The following is a 14787-nucleotide window of genomic DNA, read 5'->3' on the forward strand; positions in this document are numbered from 1 at the left end:
TAACTTCATTATCTTTAAATATTATTTCCGTTCATGTACTTCGGTAAGGAAAGACACCTCTATACAGACGACGATGTCGTGGTGATGACCATGTAATTGAAGCTAGGATAGTAGCATTCTTGTTATTTGTAGCTCGCTAGCCGATATTGTTCTCTTTGGGCTTTCTCTTTTGAATTTTCTCTCAAAGTTTTTAAAACGTGTCTGCTAGAAAGAGATGTCCTCACCCTTATAAAGGGTATTTTGTTCTCCTCTTCAACCGTTGTGAGATCTCACACCTTAGGTTAGATCATGACATTGTTTTTAGCTATGAGATTGAAACCACCTCTGCCGGATGGCAACGGCGCAGTGATGGTCATAAAACTAAAGCTAGGATAGTAGTACTCTTGTTATTTGTAGCCTTTATGTTAGATCAAGACATTGTTTTTAGCCATGAGATTGAAGCACCTCTGCATGGATGCGACGACGCAGTTAAACATGAGACTAAAGCTAGGATTGTAGTACTCATGTTATTTGTAGCCCTTAGGTTAGATCAAGACCTTGTTTTTAGCCATGAGATTGTAGCTACGTTAGTAGCACTCATGTTATTTGTAGCCCTTAAGGTTAAGACATTGTTTTTCATTTTTTATGATTTTGTTATGAACATCTAAGTCCATGGCACTATTTTAAAATATTTTTAAAAACTTTACTGTATATCTTAATTAATTTATGCTGTAGTAGCGACTTTATTATAGTAGAAAAGTAGGGTCGTTATAGGTTATATTGTAATATCCCAAGACTACAGTTAGTAGATATTGTCCACTTTGTGCTTTCCCTTTCGAGCTTCACCTTAAGGTTTTTAAAACGTGTCTGGTAAGGAAAAGTTTTCACACTCTTATAAAAATGTTTCATTCTTCAATCCAACCGACGTGAAATCTCACAATCCATCCCTTTTTAAGGCCCATTGTTTTCGTTGGTACTCGTTTCCCTCTCCAATCGATATATAGGATCTAACAAGAATCCTAAACAGATTGGAGGAATAGATCGTTTGCAAAGGGGGAGAGGTTGAGTGGTTACATGAATTCCAGCGACTCGTAGGGATTCGCTCAACCATCAACAACCATTTTTTCGATCTAATATAAAAAGAATTCAAATCTAAACTCCATAAAGATTAAGATAGTGCAGTCATTAAGTAATGTTTAAACCAACTTTCGAGTTAATAGGAGCATTCTTGAATTGATTCAATTAGGTTTAATATACCACTTGTCATAGTCGCACTTTTGATGACAGCGGACTTGCGATTGTGCGGCACTCACTTCCCAACAACAAGTGAGCTAAGTCAATTCGTCCTTGCGTCACCTACGACCAAGCAACATATGCTTGAGCCTCTGACCCGATTTAAGAAGAAAGTTTTAGAAAAATGGGACAAAGAGTTTTGAAAGCATGCTCGTATTAACATGATAGTGCAAATACATCATTCACTAATAAGAATATTCACGGTTTGGCTCGACATATCAATTTTCTAATAAATTTCTATCCACTAAATTATTCTCGAGTTTTTTCGTGTATGATTATATATTTATACCTAATTTCACAACACATCAACATAACGTGTTTTTTTTAATTATTATGTTTTGAAAATAATGAAAGAATTGAAAACATATATTTTTTTTTTAAAAAAAAGGAAAATAATAAAAATTAGGGTTTGATGGGACCAAACGCTCGTGGGGACACATAATTTAATTACAAATTAAAAAAGCGGAAAGCGACAAAAACGCAGCAATTTTTAGGTGCGGCGTTCGGCGGAAAACAAAAAATTAATTACTATTTTATCAAAACTCATCAATCAAATAAATTATCACATTTTTCTTCCTTTTTTTAAATAAAAAAACAAGAAATTTAATAAGGGTTCTATTTACAATTATTATATATGTATTTTTAATCCCGATATTAGTTTAATCGAGATGTCGAAAGTTTGTTCTATTAGTCTTTAAACGTTCAAAACATAAGCTATGGTTTTTTTTCACCTTAAGTTTGTCGGGTACCTGATGTTCGTCTCTAACTTATTTAGCTTAAAACCCTGTTCGTAGTATTAACATATTAGTATAAATACTTTGAACTATTTTCCATTCAAAAACAATCCTATGAAGTCACTAATATGATTTTTTTTTTTTTTTTAAGTAAAATTCATTATCCATAGACGAAACCATAGCTTATAAACGAAAAACGAAAGTTCATAGTTCGTTTATAACCTATCAGGTTTATCAGCACATACTTGAACTAAGCTAATTAAAATCAAAGCCAACGAAATTTTGTTTTCGATATGAAACTCGAAAGTTCATAGTTCGTCTATAACTTATCAGGGTTATCAGTAGATATTCAAATTAAACATGAAAACTCATAATTGAGAATAGGTAAGGTCGAAAGTTTATAGACGAAAGTCGAATGGGTTAGATTTAAAACTCATAGACAAAAGACGAAAGTTCATAATTCGTCTATAACTTATCAGGGTTATCGATACATATTCAAATTAAACTTGAAAATTCATAACCGAGAATAGTTCGGGCCGGATTTAAATGTTTGTTTGATGAGTGAGGAACAAGAAAGTAGAAGAATTTTGAAGAAATATGGAGTTATTAAAGAGATGTTCCCTAATGACCCAACACAAAGACCTTCCATGTCTCCCTTTCACACTTCTTTATTAAGCCTTAACCCTTTAACCCAACCCGCACGCCCACTCCCTTTTCCCTTTACTCTTTTCTAGTCTACTCGTGCGCTCTTACCTTCTTTTATTCCATGGCTTCTTCTTCTTCTTCTTCTAGTACTGCAAATAGTAGCGTGTCGGGCGGCGGAGGCGGCGGTGGTGGTGGCGGTGGTGGTGGTGGCTCTCCTTGTGGAGCATGCAAGTTTCTGCGGCGGAAATGTGTGGCTGAGTGTATTTTTGCTCCTTACTTTAGCTCGGAACAAGGGGCTGCAAGATTTGCCGCCGTTCATAAAGTGTTTGGGGCTAGTAATGTGTCTAAGTTGCTGCTTCATGTCCCTGTTCATGATCGCTGTGAGGCTGTTGTTACTATTGCTTATGAAGCTCAAGCAAGGATTCTTGACCCTGTTTATGGCTGTGTCGCCCATATTTTTGCTCTCCAACAACAGGTAATTTTGAATATGAATGTAAGATCATGTTTTTGAGTGTTCGCAAAACGTGATTAACCCAATTCAAGGTAAGCTATACGGTTTAGGGTTGAATTACGAACTTATTTCAACTTATTTGAACTATTTGAATTGGGTTGAGTTTCAAATAGAGGAATATTTTACTCACCGAGTTGATTCATGAGTTTCTCTAAAATTAGATAGAGTTGAATCAAATCATCTCGTATTTATGTTAATTTAAAGAAATTAATTTTTTATTATTTATTCTCCCAAATATTTTTTAAACTATTTGGAAGGTAATTTTTCAAATATATATTGAAGTTAGTGGCAATGTTAATTAAATATTTATAAATAAATAAATATCTTATTAAGGTTGGATTGTGAGATCACACGTAAATTAGAGAAGGAAACCAAGCATTCTTTTTATAAGTGTAACATCCCAAGACGACCGTTAACAGATATTATCTGATTTGGCATGGTTACGTATCGCCGACAGCCTCATAGCTTTAAAACGTGTTGACTAGGGAGAGGTTTCTACACCCTTCTAAGAAATGTTCGTTTCCCTCTCCAACTGATGTGAGATCTCACAATCCGCATCTTTGGGGGTTTAGCGTTCTCGTTGGCACACCGCCCAGTGTCTGGCTTTGTACCATTTATAACATCTCTAGTCCACTATTAGCAAACATTGTCCGCTTGATCTGTTACATATCGTTGACAACCTCACACTTTTAAAACGCGTCTATTAGGGAAATGTTTCCACACCCTTATAAGAAATGCTTCGTTCCCCTCTCTAACCAATGTACGATCTCACACTAAGTGTTTGGAAACCTTTTCTTAGCAGACACGTTTTAAAATCATGAGTCCAAGAACCAAAGCAGACAATATCCACTAAGGGTGGTATTTGAGCAAAGAAAAATTTAAATAAATGACCTCAATGACTCAAACTAACCTAACAAAAAAAAAAAATTAATGGTTGGGTTTGGTTCAATATTTAACAAAATTCGTTTAGATTGAAAAAATTTACAAGTCTAACCATTGGATTAGGTCTAAAAGTCTCAACCCGACTCAACCGAACCCACAAACACCTGTACATATGCTTCTTTTTAAAATCCTTGAAGTGGGTTTTGTTTGTTGTTGTTGATTTTGAAGGTGGCATACCTACAAGCACAATTGATGCAAGCCAAGGCTCAACTTGCCCAAACCCTGATGGATTCAGGAGGCAACATGGAGCTTCAATGGACAGGAAGCTTCAATAACAATCTCTCCAATGGAATCCCAAGCAATTATGAGACTCAAATTATGAACCCAGCAGTTTCCCCACAGAGCTCAGTGGAATCAGCAGCCAACAACGATGCAGCATTAATGTTCATGAATCATTATCAAGAGAGCCAAACATTGGCTAGAAGAAGATCAGCTTCTTGTCATGGTGATCTTGGGGAGCTTCAAGCTTTGGCCCTTAGAATGATGAGAAACTAATTTTCCTCACTTAATCAAAAAAGGGTCTGATTTAAGTTCATGTTTTGTGAGAGATGATACTCATTTAAGGCCCCTTAATATCATTTAAGAACCCTAAATATATTATGTATATATAAACTCATGGATTCTCCTTTCTAATTTCACACGTTTTTATTACCCTAAACACCAATTCCAATTTCCTTCTCTAATGTTCTTTCAACATCATGGATTGGTTGCTTTGTTCTTGTCTTTTTCTAAATGGATAATTTTTTTTTTCCTCTCTATATGTCGTTAAGAAAAACCAGTTGAATACAAAGATATTCATTTAACTTGCGGGAACAAAATAGAAATGGGAAAACTTTGATTTTCGTTGGCTAAACGAGGTGAGATAGTAAGGATGAAAATCGAAACAGGTGACAGAGATAGGGACGGATTATAGCCCACCATATCAACCTCTCTAATTGAATATGTTATAGTATAAGAGTCAGTTTGGAATGGCTTTCTTCGATAAAATCTTTAGAAGATGGGCAAAAAAGTTTGAAAAATGTGGGAATTTAGGGTTATGAAAAAAGTTAGTTCCCAACACAGGGATTGAAGAAAAGGAGGAGGTTGGTATGGGGTGGAGCCTTGTTGTTTAGGGTTTACATGTTAAGTAATAATTAGGTGCACCCAACCTTTAAACTAAGTTTCAAACTAATCACTCATAATTTTGTATTCACACAACTAAGCAAAGTGTCCCCTTGATTGAATGCATCATTTCTAACCATTTCTATCTGCAACATCTCATAATTAATCTCTTCACCACGATTATATAGAATTTTACAAATTTCATGTAACACTCGAGTAAAGTAGAGGTATATAAATGAACTGAGACCAAATCTAAATGAAAATGATCATGAGAACAAAAGAATTAAGAAAGATTTAAAGGAAATGAAAGTTACTATGTATTCTTTTTTTGTGACTCAATCACACGATCTTTATAGTTAAACGTGTGTTGCTTGCAGTAATTCTATGTTGGAGTTTTCCTTTGATGCATATGAGTGAGGACTTGCATTAGTTTGTGGGGGATAATCTTCACTCTTAAAATACGAGGAGTAGGTAACATGATCATAACATGCTTGGAGGACTCGTATTGGTTTTTGGGGATAGTGTCCACTTTTAAAAAGCAAGGAATAGTAACGTGACCATGTCGCAAGAGATGCAAGAGAATACCTGAACCATCGAGTGCCATGACATGCTTAAAGGACTCATATTAGTTTGTGGAAATAGTGTTCACTCTTAAAAAGTGAGGAATTGTAACATAACCATGTCACGGGAGATGAAAGAGAATTAATCGGTCTAAAAAAAACCATTTAAAATCCCAACACTATTAACTTTATTATTGACTATATACATTGTAGAGGAATTTAAAGCACCAATAATTTTAGCCTAAGTGAGCTAACATAAAGTAATTATGATTAATTATTTGAGATTTTGATCCCATGAATGTGGCCAACACCAAACCTAATAGACAAGGAATCTCATTTGATCACTAAATTATACACTTAAGCCTTCATATTACTAATGAAATAAAATGATTTATTTCTCATGTACTTTATATTATAAAATATATTATTTTAAAAAAAAAAAAAAAAAACCCATTAATTTAATTGGGGTGGGAAGATTTGATATCTCATCAAAGTTGAATAATGCATTAAAGAAGTGAAAAGGATAAGGACAAGAAAGAATTAGATATGAATTTATTAGAGAATAGCAAAGAACACAAAAGGGCATACATTTAGACATACTCAAAAGCTATTCTCTTGCTTTGCCCTAATCGGGAAGCCTCCTCGATTGTTCTTCGAACCTATCTCTATTAGGGAAGCCTTCTCGATCATTTTTTAAACATGTTTTTCTTAATTTAAATGTAACCAACATATTTTTTTCTTACCCATCGATCATGTGAACTCGTTAATCTATACAACAATACATTTGATCCACTATTATGCCCGACTTTAGTTATTACTTAATTATATTAGAAATGATAGTTTTAACATATGTTGAACTCTTTTACTATTGATTTACTTGTATTGTGATATTCTAGTTAGATAAGCTACTAATCTAGTTAGGATTTCAATTGTTGTTACTGTTTAACTAAAAACATCTAAGATTGTCAATTTGAGCATAGTTTAGTGGACGACAAGACATCAATTGTCATTTCAATGGTCAATAGTTTAATTATTCATCTCGTTCAACTCAAATAAATAAAGTTACCATTTTGGCATCGATATTTAACCTGAAAATCGCTACTCTGACTAACATCATACTCGTGTTAGTTGAACTTCTTAATTGTCGATTAATTTATTTATGTCCAATAAGTTCGTAAATTCAAACAATACAAAATTAAAAATTTAGAGACTTATTAGACATTTTTCAAAAATTCGGATAACTAAAAAATTGTCATTCATATAGGGCTTGACTATTTTTTTTTAATTATTATTATTATTATTTGTAATATTTATATGCATACACATTTCATCAATATTAATGTAGGGGGCATAACGATTCAACTACTTATGGTGAGGGTACCAATGATGATACTTTTAGGTGATTAATCTAATTATTTAGTGTTGTGGATGATCCCAAAAGTAGGCCCAATGGGCCTCAAATAGTATAAAATCCTAAGAAAGCCCAAAAAACTTCTCAATACCGAGGCGAGGAACCCGACCCGACTATTGATATCTCGAAACGGCTGAGACCCTTCTCGTAATTCCAGCCGACTCAATATACAATCCTAACATCTATGTAGTATGATAAAATTCACTTAAGATTCAGATGCAATCAATACTATCGAGTTCTATGCCACTTTAACTTGTGCATTGGACTCAGTACTACGACAGGTGCGAGATCTTGCCTTGTAGTTATACCCGACCCACATAACAAGAGAGACCTTAAAGCTGACGAGTACTTACTCGAGGGAATATATATATATATATATATACAAAGAGGCAAAACCAAGAGGTAAAAAATGAGAGCTTTAGCTGCCCAAAAAGACAAGAAAAAAGGACAGAAAGAGATGTTCCAAACTTTTGCTGCAATTTTGCAGCTCATGGAAATGTAATTGTGTTGGGATCTGCATTTATTAGGTAATTAAGCTAAGCTATTGAGTGTGGTAGCAATAATGTGTGTCAAATTAAGCATACCTATGGGCCTATTTGGATCCTACTCTTCCTTAAATAGAATGATTTTCAATCCTTAGCCCATCCCCTTCAAAACCCTAAATTTTTCTATACTTTATTAGCTCAAAGTGAAGAAATTTTTTCCCTATCTAATAGAAAAATCAGATTTTTTTTAATGGGTTTTTCTCGAGTTTCTAGGATTTGCTCTTCGTATCTATTAACCGACATGTGCCCGGTATTTCAAGGCAATTTGTAAATTATCGTTTTGAAGATTGATCGTGTAATGGCTCAGCCTACTACTAGCAAATATTATCCTCTTTGGACTTTCTCTTTTAGGTTTCAGTTCAAGGTTTTTAAAACGTCTCTGTTAGGGAGAAGTTTCGACACTCTTATAAAAGATATTTCGTTCTCCTCCCCAATCGACGTGGGATCTCACATATGGTTGGGATACCCAAATGAGTGTTGTTTTTATATTATAAATAGCTATTTCAAGGGAATTTATAGGTTATCATTTTAAAGATAGATAGTTAGAGATACCCAAATGAACGTCGTTTTCTTATTATAAATAGGTATTTTAAGGCAATTAGTAGATTATCATTCTGAATATCGATGGTTTGAGATACCCAAATGAATGTCGTTCTCGTATTATAAACAAGTATTTCAGTGCAATTAGTAGATTATCGTTATGAAGATCAATGGTTTGAGATACCCAAATGAATGTCATTCTCGTATTATAAACAAGTATTTCAAGAGAACTCGTAGGTTATGGTTCTGAAGATCAATGGTTCGAGATACCCAAATGAACGTCGTTCTCGTATTATAAATTGGTATTTCAAGGCAATTAGTAGATTATCGTTCTAAAGATCAATGATTCGAGATACCTAAATGAATGTCGTATTATAAACCGATATTTCAAGGTAATTAGCAAGTTATCGTTCTCAAGGTCAACTGTTGGGTACCCAAATAAATGATTTTGTTTATAGAGATGAGAGATAAAAGAAATAGAGGGCTTCCATTAATAATTTCCAACTGTGATTCAATTCAAATTCCTTTCTCTCTCCTCTCACTCTCTCTCTTACCAATGCCTATTACCAAAAGCAACTGATTGTAAATCATCAGCAGACTCATTGAAGCTCCATTGTTGAACATTTGAATGCAAGTGATCAAGAGTATACATAGAATAGCCTGAGGTTTCTTCAAAGCTTCCATATGATCCACTTTCCTCCATTTTAGCCATGTGATGCTCATAGTTCTCATTGGACTGAGAGTTAACCATAATGCTATAATTCTCATCATAATAAGGGTTCGATGCCGAATTATTCCGAGTCGGATTCGGATTGAACTCGAGCATTACGTTCGGTTGCTCCGACTGAAACCAGCTATGGAGATCTTGTGGATGACAAGGAACCTTTCTGCTATTCTTCTCAGCCTCACCTCTATTACCAGACACGTTCATCATGTTTTCTGCTGCTTGTTCCTTAAGAGAAGCTAGTTGTGCTTGAAGACTCACAACCTGAAAAAATAAATAAATAAGCTTTAATGAGTTATAGTAAATTTAATCTTACAAACGAGGTGAATTAGGGTTTTAATGCGTAATGACCAAACGTTAGTTATTACAGATATTGTCTTATTTGGACTTTTTCGACTTTTCACGCCCTTGTTAAAAGTGTTTCGTTCTCCTTGAATCTTCCCCACAACCCATTATTCGAATTGAAAAGAAAGAGGGTGTTTTTGAAACCCGTCTGCTAGAGAGAATTTTTCACACCCATATAAAGAATGTTTTGTTATCTTCCTCAACCGACATGGAATCTCAGAGAATGAATTAAGGTCAAAGTTCGAATCTTTCCCTCTACCCATATTCAAATTGAAAAGAAAAAGAGTGATTTTAAAATGCATCTGATAGAGAGAGTTTTCCACACCCTTATAAATAATGTTTCTTTCTCCTCCCCAACCGATGTTTCTTTCTCCTCCCCAACCGACGTGAGATCTCACAGTTTAAGAATTAATTAAGGTCAAAGTTCGAATCTTTCCCTCGACCCATTATTCAAATTGAAAAGAAAAAGAGTGTTTAAAATGTGTCTGTCAGGGAGAGTTTTCTACACCCTTCTAAAGAATGTTTCATTCTTCTCTCCAACCGATGTGGGATCTCACAGTTTAAGAATTAATTAGGGTCAAAGTTCGAATCTTTCCCTCGACCCATTCTTCGAATTGAAAAGAAAAATAATATTTTTAAAACGCGTCGGAGAGGTTTCCACACCCTATTAAAGGGTATTTCCTTCTCCTCCAAAACCGACGTGGGATCTCCCAATTTGAAAATGAATTAAGGTCAAAGTTCAAATCTTTCCCGCGACCCATCATTCGAATTGAAAAGAAAAACACAAAGACGAAGAATCACCTGTTGTTGGAGGGCAAAGATATGAGAAACACAGCCATAGATAGGATCTTGAAGCCTAGCTTGAGCTTCATAAGAGATAGTAACCGCAGCCTCACAGCGCTCACTAACAGGCAACCGAGCAAGAAGCTTAGACACATTGCTAGCACCAAACACCTTATGAATAGCAGCAAAATGAGTAGCGCCTTGTTCATGGCAGAAATATGGCGCAAAAACGCAGCCTCTGACACATTTTCTTCTCAAGAACTTACAGGCTCCACAGGGAGAACCAGAACCTGTCATTTTTTTTGGTACTTGGAGAGATCTTTTGGGGTTTTTTTGTTGTTTTTTTTTGGGGTTTCCTTCTTGTTCTTGAGTGATGGGTTTCTCTCGTCAAGGGATTATGATCGAGTTTATAAACACTTGAAGAAGGAAGAAGTGGATGATTTTAAAATGATAAGAAATGGGTTTAGGTTCCCTAAATGGACGACATTTTTGAGTATTTTATTACTCTCAGATGGGTTCTCTTTATTATCTCCATACGACAAAAGATCAGCTGTTGTCGTTGTAGATTAAACCCATTTTTTTATATACTTTCTTTTATGATTGGATTTCTTTAATTAAACATGATAAACCAGGGTTAAATTACACGTTTAATTCTTTATACTTTTGGGTTTGTATTTAATGGAAGTTTTAAATTGTAATGAGTTCTGTTGTGAGATCCTATGTTGGTTGGAGAGGCTATTAGAAGTGTTTTACAATTGTGAAGCCGATGACGATACATGATGGGTCAAAATGGATAATATTTGCTAGCGGTGGTGTGAATGTTTCATTAATCCACCACACCTAAATGGTGTGAAAGTTATCTTATTTATAATCAAATAAATTACAAGAATATGGAAATAGTAATAAATAGAAATAACAATAAATAGAAAGATACCTATGATAATAAGGCAAATATCTAATATTTGCCTTATAATAAAATATCAAATATAATATATATGGTAAACTATAATTTATTACTAAATATCCTTAACAGGTGGGCTTCAGTTGTTACAAATTGTATCAGAGCTAGACACTAGGTGGTGTGCAAGTGAGGACGTTGGGCTCCTAAGGGGATGAATTGTGAGATCCCACATTCCTTATATGTGAGTGTGGAAACTTCTCCATAGTAGACTGTTTTAAAATTGTGAGGCTGATACGTAATGAGCCAAAGTGGACAATATTTGTTAGTGGTGGGCTTCAGCTGTTAAAAATAATATCAGAGCTAGACACTAGATGATGTTCAAGCGAGGACGTTGAGCCCCAAGGGACTGAATTGTGAGATCCTGCATTAGTTGAGGAGAGAAACGAATCATTTCTTATATGAGTGTGAAAACTTCTCCTTAGTAGACATGTTTTAAAATCGTGAGACTGACGACGATACGTAACGGGCTAAAACAAACAATATCTATTAGCAGTGAACTTTGACTGTTACATTTGTCCACGATTCGAAAAAGGATTCAACATTTTCCAGCGACATGTTCACGTTACTTACTCCTTAATTGAAACCCATTGTATAGAAACAGTGAGAAAACAAGTACAATTTTTAAAAAATCAAATAATATTCAAACGGGTCTAAAATTTCAACTTTTATATATCTAATAGGTTCAAAAACTTATTGTTCCACATCTTTTCAAAAGATTCACGAACCTATAGAACACCAAATTACTAAAAACTCAACGGTTCTATTAGACATAAAATTCAATCGTATCCAACCATATATGTTCGGGAGCTTACTAAACACGAACTTGAAACTTGTGAATTAATAATGGTCGAAATTGAGGCTGAAAAAGGCCGTAATAAACTGAAATATGTGGTGTTTTTAAGTAGAAGAAAAGGAGTAATGATGGGGATTTGCAATAAACATATGATAATGGAAGTTCTGAGGGTTAAAAAAGCTGAAGAAAACAAAGAATGGTGACACTGGAGAATACAACAGTTAAAACTATATACTAATTAATATCACACATTAATTCATCAAATTAAATTAATAATCAGACATAGAAATGGTGCTTTTAATTGTTTAAGTTTGAGAGGGCACGACATGTCGACCACTAACTCCACTCTTATCATTATCTAATCCAATTTATAATTACTTATTTTCACTTTTATTTCATTTGCAAACCAACATGTCGACCTTGCTCCCCAACCCTAATTATAACCCCAACAATTTCACTCACTCCGCGGATTCTTCAACATCAGTCAGTGTGATGTTTCACATTGGTTGAAGAGGAAAACAAACCACCATTTATAAGAGTATAGAAACTTCCCCTAGCATACACATTTTAAACCCCAAAGAGAACAATATCTGGTGGTGGATCTGGGCCATTACAAATCTGTTCAGACCTCTATTTAGTCTTACTCAAGTTTCATTCTAGTCATGGATAGATCACCCAGTTTCGAGTCCATAAGCAATGACAATTGTCGCTTTCGTTATAGCTCTAGTGGGTTCTCTTAACTAATCCACTGCTTGTGAGTCGACAGCTCGTTCTTCAACACTGAACATAGCCCAACTCGTTATTAAGACATGCACTATTAATCAAAAGGTATAAAAAATTCAAACGTTCAAATTCTCACTTTCTAAACTCAAAAGATATAAACGAAACAATAATAATTTCAATGAAATGAGAACGCCCTGATCGAATTTAAGGGCTGCAACTGTCCTGACTTTATTTCCATGGCTTGCACATCAATGTAGTAGCACGTGGCTTGAGTATTTCATTTCCATGGCTTGCACATCAATGTAGTAGGACATGGCTTGAGTATTTCATTTTCATGGCTTGCACATCAATGTAGTAGCACGTGGCTTGAGTATTTAAAGAAATGCTCAGGATTGTTGGGTCGATGGTAGTTTTTTTTTTGGGTTAGTAAATAATTATTTAATAAAGAATTAATAGTTGGAATTATTGACAGCGAAAATTAAATAATTCACAAGGGGGGAAAAGGGAGGCATCCCCATTTTTATTTGTTGGCCACTTAAGCATGAGCTAATTAATTTAATTTTTTATTTAATAAACATTGTTTCATATTGGAGAAATGGGACAAGGAAGGGCATCCTAATTTCATCAATATGTTTAATTAAATTAATCCAAATTAATACAAACTTAATTATTTAAAAAATGGGAGTGTTCAACTAATCTTAAAAGGAGCAAAACTACACTATTAGCTTATAATCATTTGTCTAATCTTTCTTAATTACTTTTTTAATTAAAAAATGTTTTTTTTTAATTATATATATTCTTCCAATGGATGCCTTTTTTGCATCACAAAGGCACTTTAATATATATTCTTTATTATTATTTATTTTTTAATTTAAAAGTAGAAATGATGGAATAAATAGGGATAAATAAATAGGGATAAATAAATAGGGATAAAATGGAAAAAGGCTGTGTACGGTAGGTTCTTAATTAATTTATTCTTTTAATATTTCATGTTCATAAAAACTTTATGTTAAAAAAAAAATTGTAGATTATGTAAAACATTAGGATTGTTTACCAACTCTTTTATTATATTATAATGAAAATCCGAAATTTCAAGCTGGTCGGGGTAGTGACCCGAATGGCTTTAATAAGGTTCACAACCCGACCTAATTCAACATTTTATTTTCGTGTTGGGTTGGATTAGGTAGTCGGGTTATTAATTAATTTATTTATTTTTAAACTATTTTTAAAAAATCTACTCTATTACGAAACATTCACCGGTCACTACGCGTCATTAACATTAGTTACAAACGTCAAATATTCTTAATTTTCATAATAATCTCAAAACTAGAATGTAGTTCCGTTGGATCGTAAACCCTATTTTTTAGTTTTCAACAAATATATATATACTAGTGAATTGAATTTTTTCGATTTTTTCAAAAAATCAACACAATCCAAATCGAAAAAAATTTAATCTAATTTAATCCTATGATTTAAATGAATAATTTACGTTGTTCGAGTCGTCGAATCAGATGAACACCCTATTCATAAGCGGAGCTTATTATACCTTCTTCATTGAAAAGGTAAAAAAAAAATAAGAGAGTAAATAAGAGTGGTTATTTTAATTAAATGGTTTCCTCAAAGTGGTAAATTATATTAAGAGTAAATAAGTAGAGGTGGATATTCCTATTTCGTAGGGATTATCACTGTAATGTACTATCCCTAGTCACTATTTTAAGTTAACCAAGGTAGATTATTTCGAGGATTTCATCATGGGGATTAGTTCCTCATGAACCTTATTCTATTCATTTTCAATAATTTCATTGTAATTATAGTCACCAAAATTCGTGTATTTGTAGCTCAATATTTAGTATTTTATTCATTCGGGAGCTCGTTTATTTCAATTGAACATGTACATGTAAAAGTTCGAAGAGTTTTAGATTAGGGTTTTTCGGAAAAGGAGAAGAATCAATGTCGGAGACGGATGTGTCCGACATGTAACTCATGTATCTTATAAAAATTGTCATGTTTTTTCATCTTTCTAATATAGAATCCTCAATAGAATTGTCGGTCAGACACTCAGTTACCACACTGCCCATTTGTCATCAAATTCATCGTCATACTCACCTGGTTGAGCTTTAATGTATTGTTTGTGTTTTTCAACCTCCCTATCTTGCAAGTTGTAAATTTACATATATCTTTTTTTAAAAAAATGTGT

The 14787-nt window shown here is 33.9% G+C and overlaps 2 protein-coding genes across 2 annotated transcripts; one reads left to right on the forward strand and one right to left on the reverse strand.

The window, feature by feature from the left end:
• Positions 1-2732: 2732 nt before the first annotated feature.
• LOC111466950 (LOB domain-containing protein 16-like) lies at positions 2733-4750 on the forward strand. Its single transcript, XM_023111646.1, has 2 exons — positions 2733-3126; positions 4273-4750. Exons 1-2 carry the CDS (start codon positions 2773-2775, stop codon positions 4597-4599), a joined length of 681 nt encoding a protein of 226 aa, XP_022967414.1. The 5' UTR covers positions 2733-2772; the 3' UTR covers positions 4600-4750.
• Positions 4751-8729: 3979 nt separating this feature from the next.
• LOC111466949 (LOB domain-containing protein 29-like) lies at positions 8730-10444 on the reverse strand. Its single transcript, XM_023111644.1, has 2 exons — positions 10132-10444; positions 8730-9249 (listed from the first exon to the last, which is right to left on the reverse strand). Exons 1-2 carry the CDS (start codon positions 10408-10410, stop codon positions 8812-8814), a joined length of 717 nt encoding a protein of 238 aa, XP_022967412.1. The 5' UTR covers positions 10411-10444; the 3' UTR covers positions 8730-8811.
• Positions 10445-14787: the final 4343 nt, after the last annotated feature.

This window comes from Cucurbita maxima, unplaced genomic scaffold (assembly GCF_002738345.1).
Source record: "Cucurbita maxima cultivar Rimu unplaced genomic scaffold, Cmax_1.0 Cma_Scf00032, whole genome shotgun sequence".
NCBI lineage: Eukaryota > Viridiplantae > Streptophyta > Magnoliopsida > Cucurbitales > Cucurbitaceae > Cucurbita > Cucurbita maxima.